The sequence below is a fragment of the Capricornis sumatraensis genome, chromosome 1, assembly GCF_032405125.1.
Source record: "Capricornis sumatraensis isolate serow.1 chromosome 1, serow.2, whole genome shotgun sequence".
NCBI classification, from domain to species: Eukaryota; Metazoa; Chordata; class Mammalia; order Artiodactyla; family Bovidae; genus Capricornis; species Capricornis sumatraensis.
The window spans coordinates 165,159,916-165,185,014 of record NC_091069.1 but is presented as its reverse complement, the minus strand read 5'-3'; the positions used below and the strand labels follow the sequence as shown (position 1 = coordinate 165,185,014).

Sequence of the window (25,099 nt, the reverse complement as noted above, 5' to 3'; positions counted from 1 at the left end):
CCAGTCCAGCATTTCTCATGATATACTCTGCACATAAGTTAAATAAGCAGGGAGACAAGATACAGCCTGATGTACTCCTTTCCTGATTTAGAACCAGTCTCTCGTTCCATGTCCAGTTCTAACTGTTGCTTCTTGACCTGCATACAGATTTCTCAGGAGGCAGGTCAGGTGGTCTGATATTCCCATCTCTTTAAGAATTTTCCACAGTCCGTAGTGATCGACACAGTCAAAGGTGTAGTCAATACAACAGAAGTAGATGTTTTCCTGGAACTGTCTTGCTTTTTCTGTGATCCAGTGGATGTTGGCAATTTGATCTCTGGTTCCTCTGCCCTTTCTAAATCCAGCTTGAACATCTGAAAGTTCACGGTCCATGTACTGTTGAAGCCTGGCTTGGAGAATTTTGAGCATACTAGCGTGATACGAGTGCAATTGTGTGATAGTTTGACCTTTCTTTGGGACTAGAATGAAAACTGACCTTTTCCAGTCCTGTGGCCACTGCTGAGTTTTCCAAATTTGCTGGCATATTGAGTGCAGCACTTTCACAGCATCATCTTTTAGGATTTGAAATAGCTCAACTGGAATTCTATCACCTTCACTAGCTTTGTTCCTAGTGATGCTTCCTAAGGCCCACTTGACTTCGCATTCCAGGATGCCTGGCTCTAGGTGGCGTGATAATCATGCCATCGTGATTATCTGGGTCATGAAGATCTTTTTTGTATAGTTCTTCTGTGTATTCTTGCCACCTCTTCTTAATATCTTCTGCTTCTGTCAGGTCCATACCATTTCTGTCCGTTATTGTTCCCATCTTTGCATGAAATGTCCCCTTGGTATCACTTAATTTTCTTGAAGAGATCTCTAGTCTTTCCCATTGCAATGTTTTCCTCTGTTTCTTTGCATTGATCACTGAGAAAGGCTTTCTTATCTCTCCTTGCTATTCTTTGGAATTCTCCGTTAAAATGAGCATAATTTTTCTTTTCTTTTTTGCCTTTCGCTTCTCTTTTCATAGCTATTTGTAAGTCCTCCTCAGACAACCATTTTTGCCTTTTTGCACTTCTTTTTCTTGGGTATGGTCTTGATCACTGCCTCCTGTACAATGTAGGTAAGAACCTCATTTATACATCATGATTCCTTCCCAGAGATCTTATTTTTGCAGGACTGCCTACATAACACTGAAACACCACCATTTCTGAGCTGAAACATAGCAATTGCTTTTCTCCTCTCAATAATGTTGTCTTATGTTTGGAGAAGGAAATGAAAGAAAAGCCTTTTTACATATAAAACTGCAAAGTAAGAGAAATGTTGGGCACACACATGAAGAATATTGGAATTCATGTAACTTTTCTCTGTTATTACCAAGGATAGCATGTGGTGTGCATTTTAGGACATCTTTGAAGCATTATTATGTATTACTTTATATAGGCACTCAGTGGAAAATTTCTAAATAAAATTTTGTTGGTATTAGTAAAGAGGCTATGTGTTTAGTTGTTACTGTACTCTTCTTTACTCTCACCTCTCACAGAAGGGACAGGGAGAGAGAGCCAATTTACCAAAACATTGCAATGGTGTTTTGCTTTTCAAAATGCCATTTTGATCCAAGAGGTTCCAATTCAGAAGCATGTGATTTTTTAAAAAATCTTTTAAAAAGTGCTGATTAGATTCTGCTTTTAAAAAAGTTAAGAGTCTTTGGCATAAATGAAGCCCATTCTCTAAATTATACAGAGTAGAATATCTTTTTCCCCTGAACACTAGACATTTCAGGTGAGTATTTATGAGGATCTTAAGAACCATATGGGTGAGGACAAGTGACTTCACATCATTGTCTTCTGTCAGACAGCACGAGGTGGATCCAGCATTTGTCTAATATATTCTGAGGTAAACCGTACTTTTGGTTGTAGTTGCCAGGGGTTGGGGGTGGGGGGATTCAGTGATGCTAGGGTGGGGAGAATGGGCAGGGAGGAGAGACTGGTAGAAGAGGGAAGAAGGTTTAGAAGGGCATGAAAGAGAAGATGATGGGGGGTGGTAGCTCAGCCTTCTCTAAAGACATGAGGTTATGAAAATTGGTCCAGGCTTTGTTGGGAAAGGAGCCCTAGCCTAGTGAAGAGTCAGCTTATGGACTGTACTATGTCATTCGTTAAAAGATCCCAAACTGTTTTATTGGTTAAAAATGTAATATGATGAGACTAAGCAAGTGCTTTCTGAAATTCTGCTACTTCTGCAGTGAAACTGAATTAGATAATTGCAGCAATATTATTGATTTAAACTTCTTAGAAGAATTAAGAAGAATTTACAAAATGTCCTTGTGTTAGTAATACATATTGATGCATTTGTGGGTGAAATGATACAATGTCTGATGTCTGGAATTTATTTTTAAATTCCAGAAGAAGCTCACTGAGGGGGTTTATTCTTGTTTTCTGCTTTTGGATGTTTGTCAAATTTCTGTCATAAAGTGGGTTTTTTTCTTCTTTTGAAGTTTAAAAGTGAAGGGGAAAAAATTAAACACAGAAGTAAAATGACATCACAGCTTTCAGTCCATAACAAAAGTACCTTTTGTCTGTAGCCAGTGTGAGCATTTCACATAGCACTGGTTGTCAAAGTTTAGGCTTTTCCATGAAACCCAACAGCAAATCCAGGTCTTAGCACTGAGTGCTGAAAACTGATCTTTTTTTCACTGATGTATTTATGTAGTTATAAGAGTGTATGTATTCAGGGGTCGGGGGGGCATAATGATTTTCTCAAATCAGGAGTAAGATGGGATATAGGGGACAGTTTTTCAGTGCTATATCATCAAGATTCAACAACACATTAAAAGGATCATATACCTTTTAATGATCAAGTGGGGTTTATCCCAGGGATTCAAGGTTTCTTCAACATATGCAGATCAATCATTGTGATACACCATATGAATAAATTGAAAGATCCTCCTCTCCACCTTTCAGGCACTTTTTAGTGTCTGTGGGGTCCTCTGCCTCAAGATAGTGGTCCTCCAAAAGGAAAAGAGATACGGAGGATTGCTTTCTTGTATAGTGTTAGGATGTCTGTTTCTTTGGGCCTGGCAGCAGCCAAGAATCAGCTGAGCCCTTTATTTCTAACCTTCGGTCCTTGGTTGGCTCCCCTAGACCACTAGTTGCACCACAGTTCCATTCGGCAAAAATAAATTGTAAACTTGTTGACATTTTTGTCCTCTTTACAATTCATTGTTTATTTTTCCATGACTGAGAATTTTGATGCAATTATCACTGAGCTTTCTGACAAAAGGGAAATAGCAGAGGAATTCTGATGAGTTACCCACTTCATTAATCAGAACAAGCATCTCTAGTGACAGGGTTAGAATTACAATGAAGATTAGATAGCAAATTGCTGTTCCACCTAACGTCAATCATTCCCAGTGACAGCGGTGTGATTACACTTCAGGGAAGAGCTTTTCTTGCCAACAAAAGGAGGGCAACTCCAGTGCAGGTAATAAATTTAGCAGAGTGAGCTGTCATTTCTTCTCTTGAGTGGAATCCTTAATGACTGAATGATGTTTTGTAGAAGATTTTGAAAGAAGAAAAGCATTTCACTTGAAACTTTCTAAATTTCACTTTGTAGTTGTTGTTCAGTCACTCAGTCATGTCCACCTCTTTGCAACCCCATGGACTGCAGCATGCCAGTCCTTCACTTTCCCTGTCCTTCACTTTCCCTGTCCTTCACTATCTCCCGGAGTGTGCTCAAACTCATGTCCATTGAGTAAGTGATGCCATCCAACCATCTCATCCTGTATTGCCCACTTCTCCTCCTGCCCTGAGTCTTTTCCAAGATCAGGGTCTTTTCCAGTGAGTCAGCTCTTGGCATCAGGTGGCCAAAGTATTGGAGCTTCAGCACTAGCCCTTCCAATGAATATTCAGGGTTGACCACCTGTAGGAGTGACTGGTTTGATCTCCTTGCTGACCACAGGACTCTCAAGAGTCTTCTCCAGCACCACAGTTCAAAAGCATCAGTTCTTCAGGACTCAGCCTTCTTTACAGTCCAACTCTCACATCCATACATGACTCCCGGAAAAACCATAGCTTTGACTAGATGGACCTTTGTGACATAGTTATTTCTTTGCTTTTTAATACACTGTCTAGATTTGCTTTTCTTCCAGGGAGCAAGTATCTGTTAATTTCATGGCTGCAGTCACTGGCCACAGTGAGTTTTGTGCCCAAGAAAATAAAATCTGCCATTGTTTTCACTTTTTCCCCATATGTTTGCCATGAAGTAATGGGACTAGTTACCATGATCTTAGTTTTTTGAATGTTGTTTTAAGCCAGCTTTTTCACTCTCTTTCACCCTCATCAAGAGATTCTTTAGTTGTTCTTCACTTTCTGCCATTAGAGTGGTATTACTTGCATATCTGAAGTTGTTGATATTTCTTGCAGCAATCTTGATTCCAGCTTGTGATTCATCCAGCCCATCATTTCCCATAAGGTCCTCTGCATATAAGTTAAATAAGCAGGGTGGCAATTTTGATGTACTCCATTCCCAATTTTGAACTCACTTTGTCATATTTTATTTTAAACATGGGCTTCCCTGGGAGCTCAGTCTAAAGAGCCTGCCTGCAGTGCAGGTAGATATGTACTTAGGAGCAGTTCTTCCCACAGTGATTTTCAGCATTTTATTTACCTGTAACAAGTCTTAATTATCACCACCACTGTAAAAAAGAGATGTTAGAAGTTAGTAAAAGAGCAAATGACATTATTTGAGAATCTATTAGAAATAAAAACATGGTGCAGAAATAAATGAGCTAGGTAAGAAACAGAGGGAGATAAGACTAGTTGTCTGCCTCGTTCAAACATGGTTCTCTGGCTTAAGCAGAATCTGTTCCTTTTCCAACCAGCTTTGATTTTAAGTAATAGTTCTTGTTTCAAAGAGCAAAGGGATAGAGCCCTTCTATAGTTCCAGAGTGGAGAACTGTAGAGGAGAAGCAGGCCTGAGCACTGTGGGGACTCTGCTTGGGGGAGCATAATAGGAAGGGTAAGTAGATGGCGACTGTCAGCTGTGGCACTTCTTGTCTGTCCTCAGTAAGAACAGAGTGCTAGCATCTTGTCCCAGAGCAGACAGACTTTTTTCCTCTCTCAAATATTTTCTTCCAAGCACATTTTTGGGACTCCTGTTTGTCTAAATAATGTTTACTGTGAATCAAGTATAACTAAGTGACTATTGATTCATACTTTTATTTTTTTTAATTTAAATGGGATTGCTGGATTGCTCTTTGGAGTAGACAGGGATAAAAACCAAGGGCAAGGTGATTTCAAGAAAGCAGTTACTGTATGAGTATGTCACTTTGCTGCTATTAACTTCTATGTAGTGAAACTGAATTACAGACCTTCAAAACTGATCATTTTGCTCTCAAAGTCTAAACTTAAGTATTTTTAAAGAAATATTAATATATTGACTATGGCATTTACAAATTCAAATTTTCCCCCTCTTAAATTCACGTTTTCCAGCAGTGCTTTTCTACTGAGGTAAGTGATGTATCAAATTCTTTCTCTTTCAGTATAAAAAAAGCAAATAATTTGCTCATCCTCTTTAAGAGAATTTTTGCCTGGTATATTAGGGTCATCAGAATGCCTGAATGTTTTCATTTTAGCCTTAGGTATACCATGAACTCTTCACTTTGTGAATTTAGCCATTATCCCCTTTCAATTTGAAGTTTGTCTTGGTAAGGTAAATCATAAAATCTCAAGTCTATTTTGTAATGATGGTCTATGAGTTAATAAAATAGTACATGTGAAATGGTTTGAATTTTACAGAGAGAAAGAATGTGGAAATCCAAGAAGGACACTCTTAATAGTGCTATTATCATCAAGGTGGATTATGTTATATTTCATTGTTAGAAATATTCCAGGAGTTAAAATTAGAGATAGTTACCTATATATGGAATATTTCATCAAGTCTCTTAAGAAACTCTTAAGTGAATCTGCAAATAGATATGATATTTTCTTTAGACTACAGTGCACAAGTTAACACTATTTTTTTCATGCTGTATTTTCTGGGATAGATAAATAATAATCAAAAAACATACCCCCTCAACAGGCAGCTGTGCATCTTTTCCTTGTTATGACTAAAAATGTATCTTATGTTCAGAGAATTTCCCTTCATTCATTCTGTTCTTCCTCCCTGTTCTCTTACTTTCTCCATCCTTCCTGTTTTTCCTTCCATGGAGTCTAAGGTGAAAGTCTAGAAAAATCTGTCCTCGTTTGACATAATGGAGAAGGAACAAGGACTTTTTAAAGACTTTTGTGGTTTCTCCTAATGGAAAACTATAAAAAACAAGATTTTTTAGTCTGTCTAAATGAGAATATAATTGGTTTCTTTTGTGGGAACTATTTCAGGCCAAATGAGCTATTCTAGGAATTCCAGCCTATGCTTGCCTATGCTATTGGTCTTTAAGTTATATACCCTCTCTCCTTATAACCTCACAATGCAGAGATTATATCATAAAAAAACTTGTTCAGAATCCTGAAATTCAAACACTATGGGTGCTTACTAAATGTTGAAATAGTGAAGGATAAGTATTTTTAAAGAGAAAGAAGCAACAAATATGGCCAACCCTGGTATGGCCACCAAGTTCTTGATGCTGGTCACTAGGCATCTCTTGGACCTCCCAGAGTCACTTTCTATGCAGTTACTTATCTATGCAGTGCCCCCCACATGTGGTACAGGGCTTCCCTGGGGGCTCAGACAGTAAAGAATTCACCTTCAGTGCAGGAGACCTGGGCTTGATCCTTGAGTTGGGAAGATCCCCTGGAGAAGGGCATGGCTACCCACTCCAGTATTCTTGCCTGGAGAATTCCACGGACAGAGGAACCTGGCGGGCTACAGTCCATGGCATCTCAGAGTCAGACATGACTGAGCAACTGAGCATGCACATGTGGGGCACTCTTAGATCTGCCAGGCCCTTCTCGAGAGGCTCACAGCCTTGTGAAGACTGGTATCAGGTGACTGTAATATAGTATGAGGACTGCTTTGACTAGAAAGCATAGGTTGCTCTGGCAACCCAGGGGAAGAGTACTTACATATGGGGAGAGTGATTGATAATAGGAGGGCTTCCCGAGAGAGGTGACTTCTGAAGTCATCAGACAAAGAGAGGGCATAAAAGGACAGAGAAATTAATATGACCATAAATGGGGAAGTGCAAAAACAGTGTGGTTGGTATAAGGCCAAAAACTGAAAATAATTTGATAAAGTAGGAGCATAAAATGTGAAAATAGAAGATGTAGGTCTTAGCCTGGGACCCTAAGTACTCCTCTGGGGACATCCTTAGGGTCAGTAGACCTTATCTGATTTGTTGTCAGATACATATAATGGAAGACTGCAAGCAGCCTGGGTATCTAGTTTCTCTTGGAGTGCTCACCAAAAGCACTGGTGAGCTTGCTTTTGGTGAGCGGTCATGTGGTCATGGTCAGTGGTAGCTCAGCTGAAGCCATTTTTAGCTGTCTTGTTCTGAGGCACCAGAAACTGCATTCCATGCTATGGGATCTCCTGTGTTCATTTGTGTAGGACATCAGTGATGTTCCCGGTTGGCATGTAAGCCCCAAGACAGTCTGGCACAGGAGATCTACTGTAAGCAGACCTTTCAAGTCTCCCAAATAGGCCTCTTAACTTAGATCTTAGTTGTGACAGCTCCTCCAGCTCTACGTAGGACTAGTGCCTTAAGACAAGAGTTAAATATTTTAGTAATAGCTTAAGTCATGAGGCTGATAGTGCCTTAGCTGCAAGACTTGACTGTTTCTCATCATTATTGGCATAAAGCAATTGTCTGTTCCCCTTCCATCAAGTTCCTAGATTTGTTAAAGTATGAGGGGGGAAATCTGAGGAGAGGGTTCCCATCAGTAGATATTAGAAACCCTAGCACTGATTTTCCAATGTTTCCATTGCAGTGTCAAAAACGGTATTTCTCTGCCTGGCACAAGCTGATTCTTGATCATAGGATTAAGCTGGGAAAAGCTGGGACCCTGTCCGACTGGAAGTTGCAACTGAAGGTCCTGCGGGCCTGGAGAGACTACACAAGATCCCAGAAGTTGGGGCGGGAGACTCAAGCTATAGAAAATTACCTTAGAGAAGAAAACAGGTACTATTATATGTATTAATACCATGAATTATATGCCATGAAAATGTATATGTAGGACATATGTTTATGTTTCTATGTTTATGTAGGACATCTTTCCTCCTGAAGAACCCAAAAATAAGCTCTAAAAATGCTGTTCACTGGAATCATCTCATTTACATTTAAAATATATCACTGTTTTTCTCTGTTAAATTCCAAACTGGAAAATTTTAACTGAACATTATAAGCAAAAAAAATTGGATTAAAATATACAAATGTACATGCTTTTCTTTTTTTTAAAGGAAGTTAGTATTATGCTTTTTCCCTTGTCCTTTGACATAGTAGCATTGCACCCTGGACCATCTTACAATTTAGGAGACAGATTTTAGCTTATGTGCTAGTAATTTCCATTGATAGAAATCACTGTCCTCACATAGAATGTTAATTACAGACATAGGGAAAGAACATCCACTTGGGAGAGCAAACCTTGCAAGAATGATTTCTCCCACTTCCCCGCACCTTATTTAGAGGTTTTTGACACCTTTATATCAGTTCCCTCTTAGACTTGTGAATGACACAGAATTTGTCCTCAAAGAAAACTTTCTTTTGCTCTATCAACTTTAAATATGTTTTCTTCTTTTGATTTCCAAGCTCAACTTTGCCTTCTTGAACCAAAATCATAGATGTGGAAGGAACCATTTGTTTATTGGTGAGAAAAGCTGGAGGGAGCAGTTCATGGTCTTAGGTTTAATCACTTCTCAACCAGCGATTCTGTTGTTCATTCTGGGTGGAAAATTGGATGAATCGTATGTGAAAGTATCGTCATGTATTGATAGAAGGGAGTGTCACTGCTGGAGTTGTGCATCCCCGTGGCAGCATCAGGCCTTGGGGTGGGTACATAGGAGCCTGACGCATGACCCCTTGTCCTCTGAGAACTCAGCTTTGTGGGGAAGATGAAATCTAGAAATAGTACAGGTGTGGACCAGCATTATATACTTTGTATGTATCTCCTTTGGCTGTTGAGAACCTACTAGAGGGAACTAACTGAGGAGGCTCCTACAGAATATCAGTTCAGTTCAGTTCAGTTGCTCAGTCGTGTCCGACTCTTTGCGACCCCATGAATCACAGCACGCCAGGCCTCCCTGTCCATCACCAGCTCCCGGAGTTCACTCAGACTCACGTTCATCGAGTCAGTGATGCCATCCAGCCATCTCATCCTCGGTCATCCTCTTCTTCTCCTGCCCCCAATCCCTCCCAGCATTAAAGTCTTTTCCAATGAGTCAACTCTTCACGTGAGGTGGCCAAAGTACTGGCGTTTCAGCTTTAGCATCATTCCTTCCAAAGAAATCCCAGGACTGGTTGGATCTCCTTGCAGTCCAAGGGACTCTCAAGAGTCTTCTCCAACACCACAGTTGAAAAGCTCAGCCTTCTTCACAGTCCAATTCTCACATCCATACATGACCACAGGAAAAACCATAGCCTTGACTAGATGGACCTTAGTCAGCAAAGTAATGTCTCTGCTTTTGAATATGCTGTCTAGGTTAGTCATAACTTTTCTTCCAAGGAGTAAGCATCTTTTAATTTCATGGCTGCAGTCACCATCTGCAGTGATTTTGGAGCCCAGAAAAATAAAGTCAGCCACTGTTTCCACTGTTTCTCCATCTATTTCCCATTAAGTGATGGGACCGGATGCCTGATCTTCGTTTTCTGAATGTTGAGCTTTAAGCCAACCTTTTCACTCTCCTCTTTCACTTTCATCAAGAGGTAGGCAAATTTGGTACAAGTGCTTTGGGCCTTTCCTGGACCAGGCTTTCATCTCTCTTCCCTGTGTCCCTCTAGCCCCTCCTACTCTGTCTCTGTACTCTTCAATTTGATGTTATCCCTCCTAGGAAACTTTCACTTTAATAGGCAGTGTCTGGAAACAGTGCCCAAAATGTCAGTGATGGGGACTGGGGAGTACAGTGGCAGGCCCTTTGTCATCCTTCAAACCGTGACATTTATTCATTCACTCATTCATTTATTCTGTCTGATAGCATGTATTCGTTCACCTGGTCAGCTTTACTGATGCTTACTGTATACTAGACTCTTTCTTAAGTACCTGCAGAGGAACTAAAAAGAGTGTTGAACATTCTTGCCTTTTAGGAGTTTTCAATCTAAGTGGGGAAGTTAAAAATTTACCCAAATACTAAAAATAATTGCAACAGAAGGCGCAATAAGATAAAAAACTTAGGAATGACATAGACTTGGCTATCATGCATTGCAGTCCCCCAAGCAGCTTTTTAAAAATAGGAACTCTTGGGTCCCATCTTTTGAGAGAGATAGATCATGACTAAGTAGAAGAGAGCATTTTTCAGTTTAGGGGAAAACTGGTAAGCCGGTACATACTCAGCTTGTGTGGGGACAGGCTGGGGTGAACCCGCCAGGCTAGCCAGGTGTGGGAAGGCAGAACTGACAGGAGACTGCCAGTCCCCGTTTCTGACCCTCCTGATTTCAGCGTGCTGTAGGCAGACTTGGCCTGGCTGGCTCACTTTAAATCTCGTTAAAGTGGAGCTGTGTTATCTTGCATGTTTTCCCTGGAGGGGGCTACCTGGTGCATTTCAGAATGCATTAGCTTATGCATTCCTGTTCCTGCTGAACCCGCTCATCCCAAATGCAGCTGTTTGCATCATTGCTATTTTTGTGTTCTGCATCAGATTTCAGCACTCTTATCGGATCACTAGCATATGGTTATTTATTTATCATTTCTCACTTCCTTTTAAAAAACTCACTTTTTAGATATCTAATAGTCTTGTCCTTAGATAGTGCTGTTACCTTACACATGCATGTGTTCTATATTTTCAGGTTCTTTATAAAATTTAATTACATCTTTAAAAACAGACTCCTGTGTGATGGGCAGTATGGGGCTTGTTGTTGTTAGAGTGACACTACTTTTGAAGAGGAATCTGAGACACTTTCAGTTGCTTGCCCAGGGTCCTCTATCTAGTTAGTGTTCTTCTGACTACTGTGTTTTAGATCAACAGCTACGTAGCATTTGAGGTGTTGATTCTGAGCAGCCTGGTTCATATTTAAATTCCTATTTGGACCTATTACATTTTATATACTTAGTTCTTTGGAGACAGCCTTTCTCTGCATTTGTTATATAATTATAATGATCAATTTATATGCTCTTGTCAGAAATTCCCTGATTTTACCTTGGAAACATATTGGGACAGAATCCATAAAGGGCCTCTTCATTTTATGTTTATTTGGGAACTGTGGAACCATTTCTTTGGGTTAGCATGCTGAAGTAAAGCACATCTGACTGAGCTTTTAAGAAGTGATTTTTCAGTTTCAGAAATATTTATGCTTTTAGTATCATCATTTTAAAGGTATAAAAATGGGCTTGTCTGCAGAAGTGTCACTCTGCTGAAGGGAACCACAGGGGAGCAAGAGCAGAACCAGCCTTGTCTCTGGATCCCTGGCTTCTGTATTCCTACCATTTCCCACAAACCCAAGTACATCCTCGAATCCCTGCATTATCACAATAGGGAAAGCTCTAAACACAGTAATAAGCATGCATTTCAACCCACTTTTTTTTTTAAATTCTTTAGTTTTTTGTTATATTTCCAGAAGTAGTTTTCTCTTTGCCTTTTCATACTATCCAGATAACCCCTCTCTTTGACAGGCAAGAGTCCAGTGCAGCTTTTAGCTGTTTATGCTATAAAAACATGAGATATCAGGTAAACTTCACACTTCTTCATGCCCAGATTGATGGAAATCAAATTTTACATTAATTAGACAGAGCACATACATATTCTAGCCTGTGGAAGTTTACGATTTCCACTCACTTGAGTAAAACGCCATCGGGTGTTTTGTTTGTTTCATTATTTAGACGTTGAAATTTTTTGAGCTTTGCTCTTACCTGCATTGCTACCCGATTTATTAGTCTTATTTCTTTTAAAATTTTTATTTCAAGGTCATTCAGTCTTAGATCCTTTCTTTTTTTAATATCAAAGTAAAATATTATATATAAATATTTATTACCATATTGTATTTTTACTATAGAAACCATCAGTCAATCACCAAGTATTTTTTATCTATCATTGCATTAGAAAGAAACAATTATATATAATGAAATATGCTGTTGGCAGAATTGCTGTTAGCATTTATCCTAAATGCTATTATTTCAATCAACATTACTCTAATTGGTTATTTCACCCAACTCCTCTGACATATGTTAAATTCTGAGACTCTCGAGTAGTCTTTCAAACTAAAGGGTTTTAACTCATTAATAGTTCCTAAAATCAGCCTCAAGACAAGGTATGTTTTTTTTAAAAAAGAATAGATTAGAAAAGAAACATTGGAGTACATCTCTGGTAGTAAGGGTAAATATCCTTTGACAAAACTTTGACAAAACATACACACATAAGCTTATATTGAAATCATGGTGTAACACTTTTTTCTTAGTGTAGGTGTCAGTCACAGAAGGTTTAAAAGTCACTTTCAGCATTTAAGAACTGTAGAAATGTTCTTCTGACTCATTGGCTTAAAATGTTATGATTTTTTTTGATATGACCCCAAAAAGTCCATGAGGAGGGGTAAGTGTTATATATGTTTAACAGAAGTGGATATGCAAATAGTGCTGTAGAGAACTTACTCCAGTCACCTTTACAAGGTAAAATTAAGTAGGTATCTAAACAGTATTAGATTTTAAATCTCAAAATGGACCCTGGTTGTGACATAAGTTCCAAACTCTATAGCTCCCTTCTTCAGAGACGATAATCATCCACTTATAGACTGACCTCAGAGACCTCTATGCTTGAATTGTCACCTGGCTATCACCAAAATGTCTCCAAATTATGGGCCCCTTTGGGAGGGGAATGTAGCTGGCAGTTCCCAACGCCACTCAGTCATGTCCCCTAACATCATGAAGTTTTCAGGAATCAAAAGGAGCTCTTCCTTAGGAAGAGAGTGCACCAGACCCCCTACTAGGTTGTGAGTGAGCTCCGTGGGAGCAAGTGCCTTGTATATTCCCTTCACATACTTCTAGTGCTAACAGGCGTCTGCACAAGGGGGTCCTTCATTCATGCAGTTTATGGCTTTGGGAAATGAGTCCTTCTCTTCAGAGATCCTTTCCCTGACCAAGTCCTTCCACAAGGTTCATGTTGATTTTTATGTCTTATACTTAACTAATTATTGACAATTCACTTGTTAAGTTTCATCCCTTTCTCCTTCTCTCAAACCTGTCTTCCTTAGATTTCCAAGTATAGTTGAATATCTCCCTCATGCATTCATATATTTGTAAAAGTAGTTACCTGAATACCTGTTCTTTCTGCTCCTTCCCCTCCAGAACCTCTCAGAAACTATATTATGGTAATAAAAAAATTTAGTAAGTCTTTGTGGTATGACAGAACAGAACAGTCCCTCTTTCTTCTGAGGCAGTGCCTTGAGGTGCCGTTGCCTTCTTTGAGCACAGCCTTTCCACTGGGGAATTTTATAAAATGACTCCTTTGAGCTTAAATAAAAGAACAAACTGGAGCTATGATGTAGCATCTCTAGAACTCCTTTGGACTTGTATTTCATTTATATTATCAACTAAAAAGCAGTAAATGGCTTCTTTTTTAATGGAAGTGCTTTGTTGCTTAGAAAACAACAGCTGGCCACTGAGTATAACCGGAAACAAGTTCTCCAACACCATTTTACAGAATGGCAGCGTTGGCATCGTGCAGAGATCCTAAAGAGAGAACTGGCTGTAACAAAGGAGGAAACCAGGAAGAAAATGAATGAGCTGCTGGAGGCAGCATCACTAGGGAAACTCAGCACAAACGTGTCATCAAGCATCAGTCTGCTTGAGGAGGCAACGGCTATGGAGGATCCACCTAGAAATGGACAGGTAAGATGTTTCTCCTTTGCTTAGTCTTCCTGCTTATTACATACTTGGGATTTAGCTTTGTCCTTGTTTAGCCTGGGCTATTCAGTTGGTAAAGAGTCCACCTGCATTGCAGAAGACCCCAGTTCAATTCCTGGGTCAGGAGGCTCCCCTGGAGAAGGGATAGGCTACTCACTCCAGCATTCTTGGGCTTCCCTAGTGGCTCAGTGGTAAAGACTCTGCCTGCAGTGTGGGAGACTAAGTTCAATCCCTGGGTTGGTAAGATCCCCTGGAAGAGGGCATGGCAACCCACTCCAGTATTTTTGCCTGGAGAATTCCCATCAGAGGAGCCTGACGGATTACAGTCCTTGGGGTTGCAAAGAGTGGGACATGACTGAGCAACTAAACACAGCATAGTACAGCCTGGACTATGCTGCTGTCAGATTTCATGGCCTGGGCCGTCTAAAAGATGAGAGCTGCTGCAGTGAACAAAGGTTGTCTTTCGGTCAGTGTTGACTTTCTTGAAATGAGTCTTCTTTTATAATCATGTATAAACTTTGGAATAGTTGAAATTTGGTAGAGATGTAATACAGACAGGGAATTTAAAACAACTAAGAGAAAAATTCCATCCAAGAACATATGTATAAAGCATTGTTTAGAATTCCTAAACCTCTTATTTGATTATCAGACATTTCCTTTGTAAATGAGCTTGTGATTTATAAGAGGAGAATGTTTAGTTTTAATTTTCCTAATAAGAATTTATATGTATTAATTGTAGCAATTGGCAGGAGAAAATGACAAAAAAGAAAAAGAAATGAATGTATATATAAAACAGAAACGGATTCACAGAGAAAAAGTAAAAAATAGGAAAAAGAAAAAATAGGCAATAATTCCATCATTTAGAGATAACCACTTGCCAGGTGGTGCTAGTGGTAAAGAACCTGCCTGCCAGTGTACGAGAGACAGGAGACACAGGTTTGATCCCTGGGTCAGGAAGATCCCCTGGAGGAGGAACCACCTCCTATTGGCAACCCACTCCAGTATTCTTATCTGGAAAATTGCGTGGACAGAGGAGGCTGGCTGGTTACAGTCCATGGGATCATAAAGAATCAGACATGACTGAGACTACACACACACACACCAATAACATGTTGAAGTATATAGCTGGGTCTTTTCTCTATTTAAGCATATGCAAATTGTTCTCTTTAATGCTATTTAGCTTTTAAATTTTCTTCAGTCAAGCCATTGATTCCAGTACTCTTGCCTGGAAAATCCCATGGGCGGAGGAGCCTGGTAGGCTGCAGTCCATGGGGTTGTGAAGAGTTGGACACGACTGAGCGACTTCACTTTCACTTTTCACTTTCATGCGTTGGAGAAGGAAATGGCAACCCACTCCAGTGTTCTTGCCTGGAGAATCCCAGGGACGGGGGAGCCTGGTTGGCTGCCGTCTATGGGGTCACACAGAGTCGGACACAACTGAAGCGACTTAGCAGCAGCAGCAACGATAACCCTGTATGCGAGACAGCAAAAGAGACACAGATGTATAGAACAGTCTTTTGGACTCTGTGGGAGAGGGAGAGGGTGGGATGAGTAGGGAGAATGGCATTGAAACATGTATATCATATAAGAAATGAATTGTCAGTCCAGGTTCAATGCAGGATACAGGATGCTCGGGGCTGGTGCACTGGGATGACCCAGAGGGATGGTATGGGGAGGGAGGTGAGAGGGGGGTTCAGGATGGGGAACACGTGTTCACCCGTGGTGGATTCATGTTGATGTATGGCAAAGCGATTACAATATTGTAAAATAATTAGCCTCCAATTAAAATAAATAAATTTAAATTTTAAAAAAAAGGAAAAAAGTCACTGAGGATATCTAATTTGCCATAATACAGGAAAAGTAAAGCCTAGTTGATTTACGATATTTTATTAGTATCAGGTATATAACACAAGTGATTCAGTTATATATACATATTTTTCAGATTATTTTCCATTATAGGTTATTGTAAGATAATTGAATATACTTCCTTGTGCCCTTGTTGATATCTCTTTTATACATAGTAGTTTGTATCCGTTAATCCCCTTCTCCTAATTTATCTCTCCCATTCCCCTTTCCCCTTTGGTAACTGTAAGTTTGTTTTCTGTGTCTTTGAATCTGTTTCCATTTTGTGTATACATTCATTTGTATTGTTTTTTAGACTTGATACATAAATGATATCACATAATATTTGTCTTTCCCTGTCTGACTTCAGTTAGTATGATATTATCTAGGTCCCTGTTGCTGCAAATAGCAGTATTTCATTCTTTTTTATGGCTGAGTAATTGTCTGCTGTGTTTATATACATAACATCTTCTTAAACCAATTGTCTGTTGATAGGCACTTGAGTTGTTTCCAGGTCTTGGTTGCTGTAAATAGTGTTGCTGTGTTAATTTTTTAAGGAAACTCTGTACTGTTTTCCACAGTAGATGCACCAATTTACTTTCCCACCAGTAGTGTATGAGGATTCCCTTTTCTTCACACCCTCTTCAGCATTTATTATTCGTGGACTTTTTGATGATGGCCACTGTGACCAGTATGAGGTGATACCTCATTGTGGCTTTGATTTGCATTTCTCTGATAATTAGTGATTTTGAGCATCTTTCATGTGCCTGTTGACCATCTGTGTGTCATCTTTGGAAAAATGTCTGTTTAGGTCTTTTGCCAACTTTTTATTGGGTTATTTGCTTTTTTGATATTGAGGTGTATGCTCTGTTGTATATTTTGGATATTAACCCCTTGTCAGTTGCATTGTTTGCAAATATTTTCTTCTATTTAGTGGACTTTTTGTTTTGTTGATGGTTCCTTTTTCTGTGCAAAAGCTTTTTAGTTTGAGTAGGATTACTTTTGCTTTTATTTCTTTTGTTTTGGGAGCCTGATCTAAGATAATACAGCTATGATTTATGTCCAGTTTGCCTATGTTCTCATCTAGGAGTTTTATGATGTCATATCTTATATTTAGGCCTTTAAACCATTTTGAGTTTAATTTTATACGTGGTGTGAAGAAATATTCTAATTTCACTGATTAACGTGAGAATGTCAAGCTTTCCCAATACCACTTGCTGAAGAGACTTTTTTCTCCCTTGTATACTCTTGCCTCCTTGGTTAGAGATTAATCTGCTATAGGTGTGTGAGTTTATTTCTGAGATCTATATTCTGTTCCATTGTCCTGTATGTCTGTTTTTGTGCCAGTACCATGCTGTTTTGATTACTGTAGCTTTGTAGTGTAGTCTGAAGTCTGGAAGGGCTATGCCTTCAACTTGATACTTTTTCCTCAGGACTGCTTTGGCAATTCTGGTTCTTTCATAATTCCATGTACATTTTAGGATTATTTGTTATAGTTCTGTGGAAAATGTCATGAATATTTTTAGGGATTGCATTTAATCTGTAGATTGCTTTGGTTAGCACGGCCATTTTAATAACATTAATTCTTCCAATTCAAGAGCATGTGATGTCTTCCTGTTTCTTTGAATCATCTTCATTTTCTTTTATCAGTGTTATAGTTTTCAGGCCTTTCACTTCCTTGGTTAAGCTTATTTCTAGGTTTCTTCTTTATGCAGTTTTATTTATTTATTCATTTATTATTGAAGTATAATTGATTTTCAGTGTTGTGCCAACATGATACAGTTTTAAATGGAATTTTTTTTTTGCTTTCTCTTTCTGATATTTCATTGTTAGTATAAAGAAATGCAGCAGATTTAAATATGTTAATCCTATATCTTGCGACTTTACTGAATTCCTTTGCCTTTTTTTTTTTTTTGGCTGCACTGCACAGTAGGGATGTGTGCATTCCTTGAGCAAGGATGGAACCTGTGCCCTGTGTAGTGGAAGTGTGGAGTTCTAACCACTGGACCACCAGGGAAGTCCCCTTACTGGATTCATTTATTAGTTCTAATAGTTTGTATACAAAGTCTTTATGGTTTTCTGTATAGAGAATCATGGCTTCTGCAAACAGTGACAGTTTTACCTCTTCTCTTCCAATTTGAATACCTTTTAGTTCTCTTTCTTGTTGATTGCTGTGGCTTTCCAATATTATGTTGAATAGCAATGGTGAGAGTGGGCATCCTTGTCTTGTTCCTGAATTTAGTGGGGACGTTCTCAGCTTTACACAATTGAGCATTATATTGGCTGTGGTTTATCATAAATGACTTTTATTATGTTGAGATATGTTCCTCTATACCCATTTTGGTGAGAATATACTTTCTTCTTATAATAATGTGGTCTGTTTTTCTAAAATTATTTTCCACAATGTAATGAGAGTTTTCTGTGTCACTAAATCTACTTCTACAACAGTAGTTTCCAACTGAGAGTGTAACACAGACTCAGACCTACGAAATCAGAATTTCTGGGTGTGGGGCACCATGGTTTTTTTTGAAGTTCCACGGGTGAACTTGATGAGTAAGCCCTGGTTAAGGACTGTCATTCTGTGCCATTGTTTAATGACTGCATGAAACTCTATCATGAACCACAAGTTAGACTCTTTTCTGTTGCTAGGCATTTAACTTATTTCTAGTTTACCACTTTTATAAACAAAGCCTTAGTGAACAAGTAGCTAAGTCTTTGCACACATCCATAAGCTTTTACTTCGGATAAATTACCTAAAAATAGAATGCACATTTTAAAGACTTTTACCAAATGGCCCATCCAGGAAGGTTGTTTCAAAGAAGTACCTGTTTTCCTGTTTGATACCATACTTATTATTTTTGCCAAGTTGACAGGTAAAATATTTTTCATGTTATTGTTGCTTCAACATTTGCATTTTTTACTACTAGTGAGGTTAAGCATTTTTTTATATTGACCATTTATATATATATATGAAAATAAGTATAGAAAAGTTAATAGTGATTTGTCTCATCATACATTTTGTCCATTTTTATCCTTGATTATATTTTTTTTGTTATTTATAGGAACTCTATGTTTTTAAGACTATTGATGCTTTTATTATCATTTATTTTGCATTTTTTTCATTTTATTTGTCTTGATTTATTTGTGGTGTTTGGTACTGTATACAGTTAAGTTTCATTTTGTTTTTTAATTGGTCTGTCATATTTGAATTTTTTTCTGGTTGTACATTTATTTTAAATTATGTGTTCTAAGTATACAATAATTAATCTGTAGGGAAACCTGTTGAACTCATTTTCTTTTTTTTAATTTTTATTTTATATTGGAGTATCATTGGTTAACAATATTATGTGATTTTCAGGTGTACAGCAAAGTGATTCAGTTATACATAAACATGTATCTGTTCTTTTTCAAATTCTTTTCCCATTTAGGTTTTTACAAGAGATTGAGCCAAGTTCCATGTTCTATACAGTAGGTCCTTGTTGGTTATCTATTTAAGTATAGCAGTGTGTACATGGTAACCTCAAACTCTCAGTATATCCCTCCTTCAACCCTTCCTCCTTGATGAACCATAAATTCATTCTCTCAGTATACAGTTAAGTTTTTATTAAGTCAATCCTATAAGTTTTTTCTTTCATAATTGCATTTGGCATGTTTGAAAAGACTTTTGGAAAAGAACCTCTGCCCCCTCACCTCCAACCTGGCCCCTCACCCTTCTACATAATGCTGTTAAGTACTAAAGTCAAATGTGTGAAGTTAAATTGAGCACTGCATGATCCCCAGCCTTGCTTTTTGTTGTGATTACTGCCAGCAAGTAGGCGGGTTTTAATTTAAGCTTAGTCTCTCTCTGCAGAGGAGGGTCATGAGGGTGCTTTTTTGGATTTATGTAACATTTTGGTCCCTTCCCCTAGGCAACTTAACTGCCTTGATGTTAGTTAGATAATCTTGTTTCCATTGAGACCCAAGAGAATCTTCTATGTAAATAGCTGTGTGAAGCCTTTTACATCACAAAGTTCCAGTTATCTTCAAATGGAAGAAGTCAGCAGAAAGTCCTTTGTTACCTGCATAAAACAGAAAAGTTGCTACATGTGTATATAATTTAGACTCAAGAAAAAAGTCTTCAGATCTCTGAAGTCAAGATAAAAGATTTTATCAAGAAAAGATAAAGTTGTAAAAAGTAGAACAAATGAAAATAAAAGGCTGTAATAGATTCTATAGATTACTAGATAAATTCTGATCTTGCCCAGAGTATACAGTGTAACATGAACAAATGAATATATAAAATCTATACTTAGATGCTCAGTAATTATACTGTCAGAGAAAGATATGTACCATGAACACATATCTTATACCTTGAAATTTTTTGAAATTATTAGTTAGCTAATAGAGGTGATTTTCTCTAATTGAGCCAGACTGTTCAGTCCTGTTCTGTTAAGTACAATCTGTACCATTAAGCTTTTCTTTCATTCTCTTATTTTCACCTTAAAAAGTTACCATGATCCAAAAGAAATCTTGTTGCTGTGCTCAAGGCTTTTATAGTCTTGCTGGGTTAATAATGCATCATTACCACAAAGTTTAAAAGAGCCTAAAACACATACCTTGCTTGACATTAAACTGCTTAAGCAGGTGTTCTCATGAATAAATGTCCACTGACATTTCTAAAATAGAAGGCTATGTTTTAAAGTATTTTAACATTTCAGAGTTTCCATATATTATATCTTTTGCTTTTGCTTAGTCTATGGAAAATACTTCCATCATCATGAAAATTATCTTTGAGTTCCCAAGTATGGCACCCCGATGGAGCTAGAAGCTTCTATGATACAAGATAGTTCATTGTATTTTTCTCCTAACACCACTATGGATGACAGAGTCAAAAACTGATCAGACTTTAGACCATGGAATCAAACTATTCTAGAAGAAACATTTTAACTGTGACATTATTTTAACCAGCATAACTTTTTCTGATTAACAAGTCTGTTTCTTTCCATATAGAATTTGTAATTGAGTACAACACCTAAATCTGTTAAATGAGATTTATGTGATAAAGCCTTAAAAACTATTAAGCCATATGCTAATACAAAATATTATTAGTCATATATAATGTAGATATTTGCCCAGTGGGCTTGCAAACACTTCCCACAAATAAATTCTTTGGAATAGCTGGAGACAGTATGGTTTAATCCAGGCCTTAATCCTGAAATAGATAAATACCCTGTGATTAATTTATTAGTGGCAAGAGAGACATTGGAAGAACTGTCATTAAAGAGCTGTTATTATTAAAGAGCTATTATTGATTTGTAAAGTTTTTCCTTAGTTGTCAAACATTGTTGAGAAAGAATATATACTTTGCCATAATATTTTCAATTTCCTGCAAAGTGAAAGTGTTAGTTGCTCAGTCGGGTCTGATTATTTGCAATCCCATGGACTGCAGCCCACCAGGCTCCTCTGTCCATGGAATTCTCCAGGCAAGAATACTGGAGTGGGTAGCTATTCCCTTTTCCAGGAGATATTTCCAACCCAGGAATCGAACCTGGATCTCCTGCATTGCAGGCAGATTCTTTACCATCTGAGCCACCAGGGAAGCCCATTTCCTGCAAAATTCAGGGTCAGTTCATGCAGAACTTCCCTGGTGGCTCAGATGGTAAAGCGTCTGCCTACAATGTGGGAGACCCGGGTTCAATCCCTGGGTCGGGAAGCTCTCCGGGAGAAGGAAATGGCAACCCACTCCAGTACTGTTGCCTGGAAAATCCCATGGATGGAAGAGCCTGGTAGGCTACAGTCCATGGGGTCGCAAAGAGTCAGACACGACTGAGTGACTTTCTTTCTTTTCTTTCTTTCATGCAGATTAAATTCCTGGGATGTATATCTGGAGTAATCATGCCCAATTTCTAAACGAACTACCCAAATTAGATATTTATAAGAGCACGTTTTCCTGATCACAAATATCCTGGCCATGGCAGTAAGACTGGCAGCCTCTGAGATAGCCAGGCGGGAGCCCAGAGCAGCCGTGGCTGCAGTCAGGGCAATTGTGCCATTGAACAGAGCAGCACTGACCTGGGAGAGATAGAGCGCATCAGCACAGTCCTTTAAATGAATGAGCTACAGCATATTCCTTCTCTCTCAGGTACCTGCTGTCCCTGCTTTGTGGGAAAAGCCTCCCTCTGGGAGCAGTGGTTGTCTGCCCAGCTGCCACCTCGGAAGACCAACAAAGAGCATCCTCCAGGTTCCCCTCCAAAAGGCCCCTCTGGATACGTCTGACAGTAAGCCACACAAGGGCCCAGGTGATGAGCCCTCCCAGCAGCCTGGTAACAAAAAGAAGTTCACAACCAGCAGCCGGAAAGCAGAACCTGTTTGCATGGGTCATTTCCACAACCGCCATATCTTCCAGCAGCAGCTGATTGAAAAGCAGAAGAAGAAACTTCAGGAGCAGCAGAAAACAATTCTGGAGCTGAAGGAAAACCAGCGGCTGGCAGAGGTTCGGTGGGCAGCAGGGCGTACGCACCCACAGAGCTGCCAGCTGTCAAACCCGGGAGAAGATGAATGGGAACGAACCTGCCAGGTGCTTCCAAAGTATGTTCATTGTATTGGAACACTCTCTGGAGTCTTTGTTGTTGTTGCTGTTGTTTTACTTTGTGGTCAAAAGGCTCCTGAATTTTACCCAACATCCAGACTCCATAATTGCTTATTGTGCACGTGCAAAGCAGAGAGGACTCATACATTGTGATTGGTCTGTGAAAGGTACCAAAAGGTATTTAAGGCAAGTGGCTGCCTATAAGGATCCAGTTGTATACAGTTAGCAATTGTACTGTAGCTGCCTTTGTCTGAGGAGCTTTGTCACTCTACCAGTAAAATAGGAAAATGCTTACTTGCTTTATCTCGATTTCTGGATTCCTGATTATGTTGAGGGCTGAGAAGCCAGGTCAGAAAATATTAAGTCTAAATGGAGCAGCCCTTGGGGATGGCTTATTGGGGAAGTCTGTAGTTGTTTGAGATAAACATCTTTGAACCTAGAATAATAGTCCAAATTTCTCAAAAGCTATTTAAGATGGTTTTAGACATGCTTGTGACATACTCAGTATGTGTGATAAATGGTAGGATAAAAAGTGGGCAGTATGTATTGATCTGAAGTACTAGGTTGGGGGTCAGAGCACCTGATTCACGTCATAGACTCAGGCCAGTCACTCAACCTTTCCATGCCTCATTATACCAATTTATTGAATGGGTATTATAACACATAGTTATCTCAGGGAGTAAGGATTAATTAAAGTTTGTAAAAGACTTTGAGTTCTGAAACTGGTGACTGGTCTGAATTCTTTTCCCCTTTTTTCTCCCCAGTTCACCTGTTGCTTGCCCTGGGACTGAAGGCAGTAGAAGTGACTCCCGAAACTCTCTTTCTGGACCCAGATGGAATCCAAGGCGGTTGATGGCTCCCCATCCTATACTGAAAGGCAGGGCTATCTCGGTGGGACCTGGGTTATGGTTATCTTTCCTCCTGGAGTAGGATATGTTGGGACTGAATCCTGGCAACTGTTGGGTTTTGAGACTTAGCAGAACCTGGTCAAAGTCTAAGATGGGTAGATACGTGACAAGTAGATTACACCAGAGAACACCACGACTTTTTTCCTACCCCTCCTGCCAAACTTTCTGGTCTTCCTGGCCAATACAAAAACAAAACATTGCTGAAAGGTTTAATCATTCATTTGTAATTTGAGATTTGGATTGTGTTTTTAAAATGGGACAGTTCACAAAAAAATTCTGAGTGGCTTCTAAGAATAAACACTAAAGGTCCCCTGTCATTGTACTTTTTAACATTAAAATACAGATCAGTTTACAGTATTCTACATCAAGTTATTACATCATTTTATAATGAATTGTGCCTTGATGACAGGCTTCTAGAATGAAATCTATAAACCAGACATTTTAATAACATTTTTGATGTGCATAGGAATCATTATTTAAACCAAACCATTCTCTGAAAAGAGAAGCATTCCTTAGAACTCACCTAGTGAAACTGCTAGTTGTTTTTACTCTGTACTTAGTCATGCACTGAACATGTTTGTGTGAAGTGGTAGGCACTTTGACAATTTTATTGTAGCTTGTAAATCTGACTTTTTACCTGTGGTAGGATTGCTGCCCTAACAGGAAGTGATGTCACCAGAGGTACACTGTGCCTGAAGTCCGTTCCTGTTAATGAAAAAAAATCAGCAGTCTATGCATTGACTCTCTGCCAAGTCAGCAGTTTATGACCTCTTTGTCCATCAGTGAGGATGATCAGGAAGTGCCCAGTTTGGTGTGATTATTTTTAAGAAATTATTGTTTGATCAAAGAGTTAGCATGTTTTGGAACACCTGGCTATTTTCAAGTAATCTTTAATGACTAGCTCTAGAAAAGATGAAAAAATTGCATATTACCACAGGCTCTGCCTCTTGGGGCTCTCACTTTAATCCCCTAGTCTTATTTCTGCCTCCTTAAAGACAGTCTCATTCCTGCCATCTGTGGCACCCCCACTATTCTTTTTCCAGCAAAGCCGACACTTAATATCTGTAAGAAATAACCTGCTGGGTTTTTTGTTTATTAATTCTTGAAACTTGGACTTCAATTTTCTTCTCTGTAACGACAGCACAAGGAACCTAAAGTAACCATTGGCTGAGTTAGGTGAGCAGAACTTGATACTCCTCCCACCCATGCCCCTCTGCCTATGAAACCCCAGCTGGTGACAGAGTCATATTATCAGGCCATCTTGCACATTTGCTTCTTTTGGATCGATATTTAATAGACTGTCAAGAACAGGAGTCTGACACTTGAATTCGTTCAGATGCCAGTTCTTCAGATGCCTAGTACAATTCCATTTCCTGCCCATCTGGATATCCCGGCCCTAAAACTAGTTTAAAATGTGATTATCATGACCCCAAACCTCAGTTTGTCTGTTGTTGTTGTCACATATACAGACATACATAGTAACCGAGGAGAAAGTAGCAAACTCAATGGTATTTGAGGAGTGATTCTGTTCTCAAAGTATTTGTTAGATGTAATTAAAGTTTTCAACATTCATTAAAGGAATTGCCAAATTAAAATTCTGGTTTCTGGATTTCACATACTAAAAGTTTTTTCAAGACACATTATCTTTAAACCAGTAAACAATTATTCGAATAGAAATGTGAACAAAAACATAATCTTGAAAATTGTTCAGCATGGCCAAGGATGGGATTGTCAGTCCTTAGGATGTGTGTGTATGTGTGTATATACCTATACACATTGTATAATTACAATTTCTGTAATTGTATTTTAATATAAATTCTATGCAA

The 25,099-nt window shown here is 38.8% G+C and overlaps 1 protein-coding gene across 1 annotated transcript in view; it reads left to right on the top strand.

Annotated features, from left to right (window-relative positions):
• CCDC191 (coiled-coil domain containing 191) overlaps nt 1–25,099 on the top strand; it is a 91,431-nt gene that overhangs the window by 28,805 nt on the left and 37,527 nt on the right. Inside the window, exons 8-11 of the mRNA XM_068968459.1 lie at nt 7,902–8,092; nt 13,694–13,940; nt 21,919–22,364; nt 23,130–23,242. Of these exons, the coding sequence (XP_068824560.1) occupies nt 7,902–8,092; nt 13,694–13,940; nt 21,919–22,364; nt 23,130–23,242 (997 nt within the window). The remainder of the gene's footprint in view (nt 1–7,901; nt 8,093–13,693; nt 13,941–21,918; nt 22,365–23,129; nt 23,243–25,099) is intronic.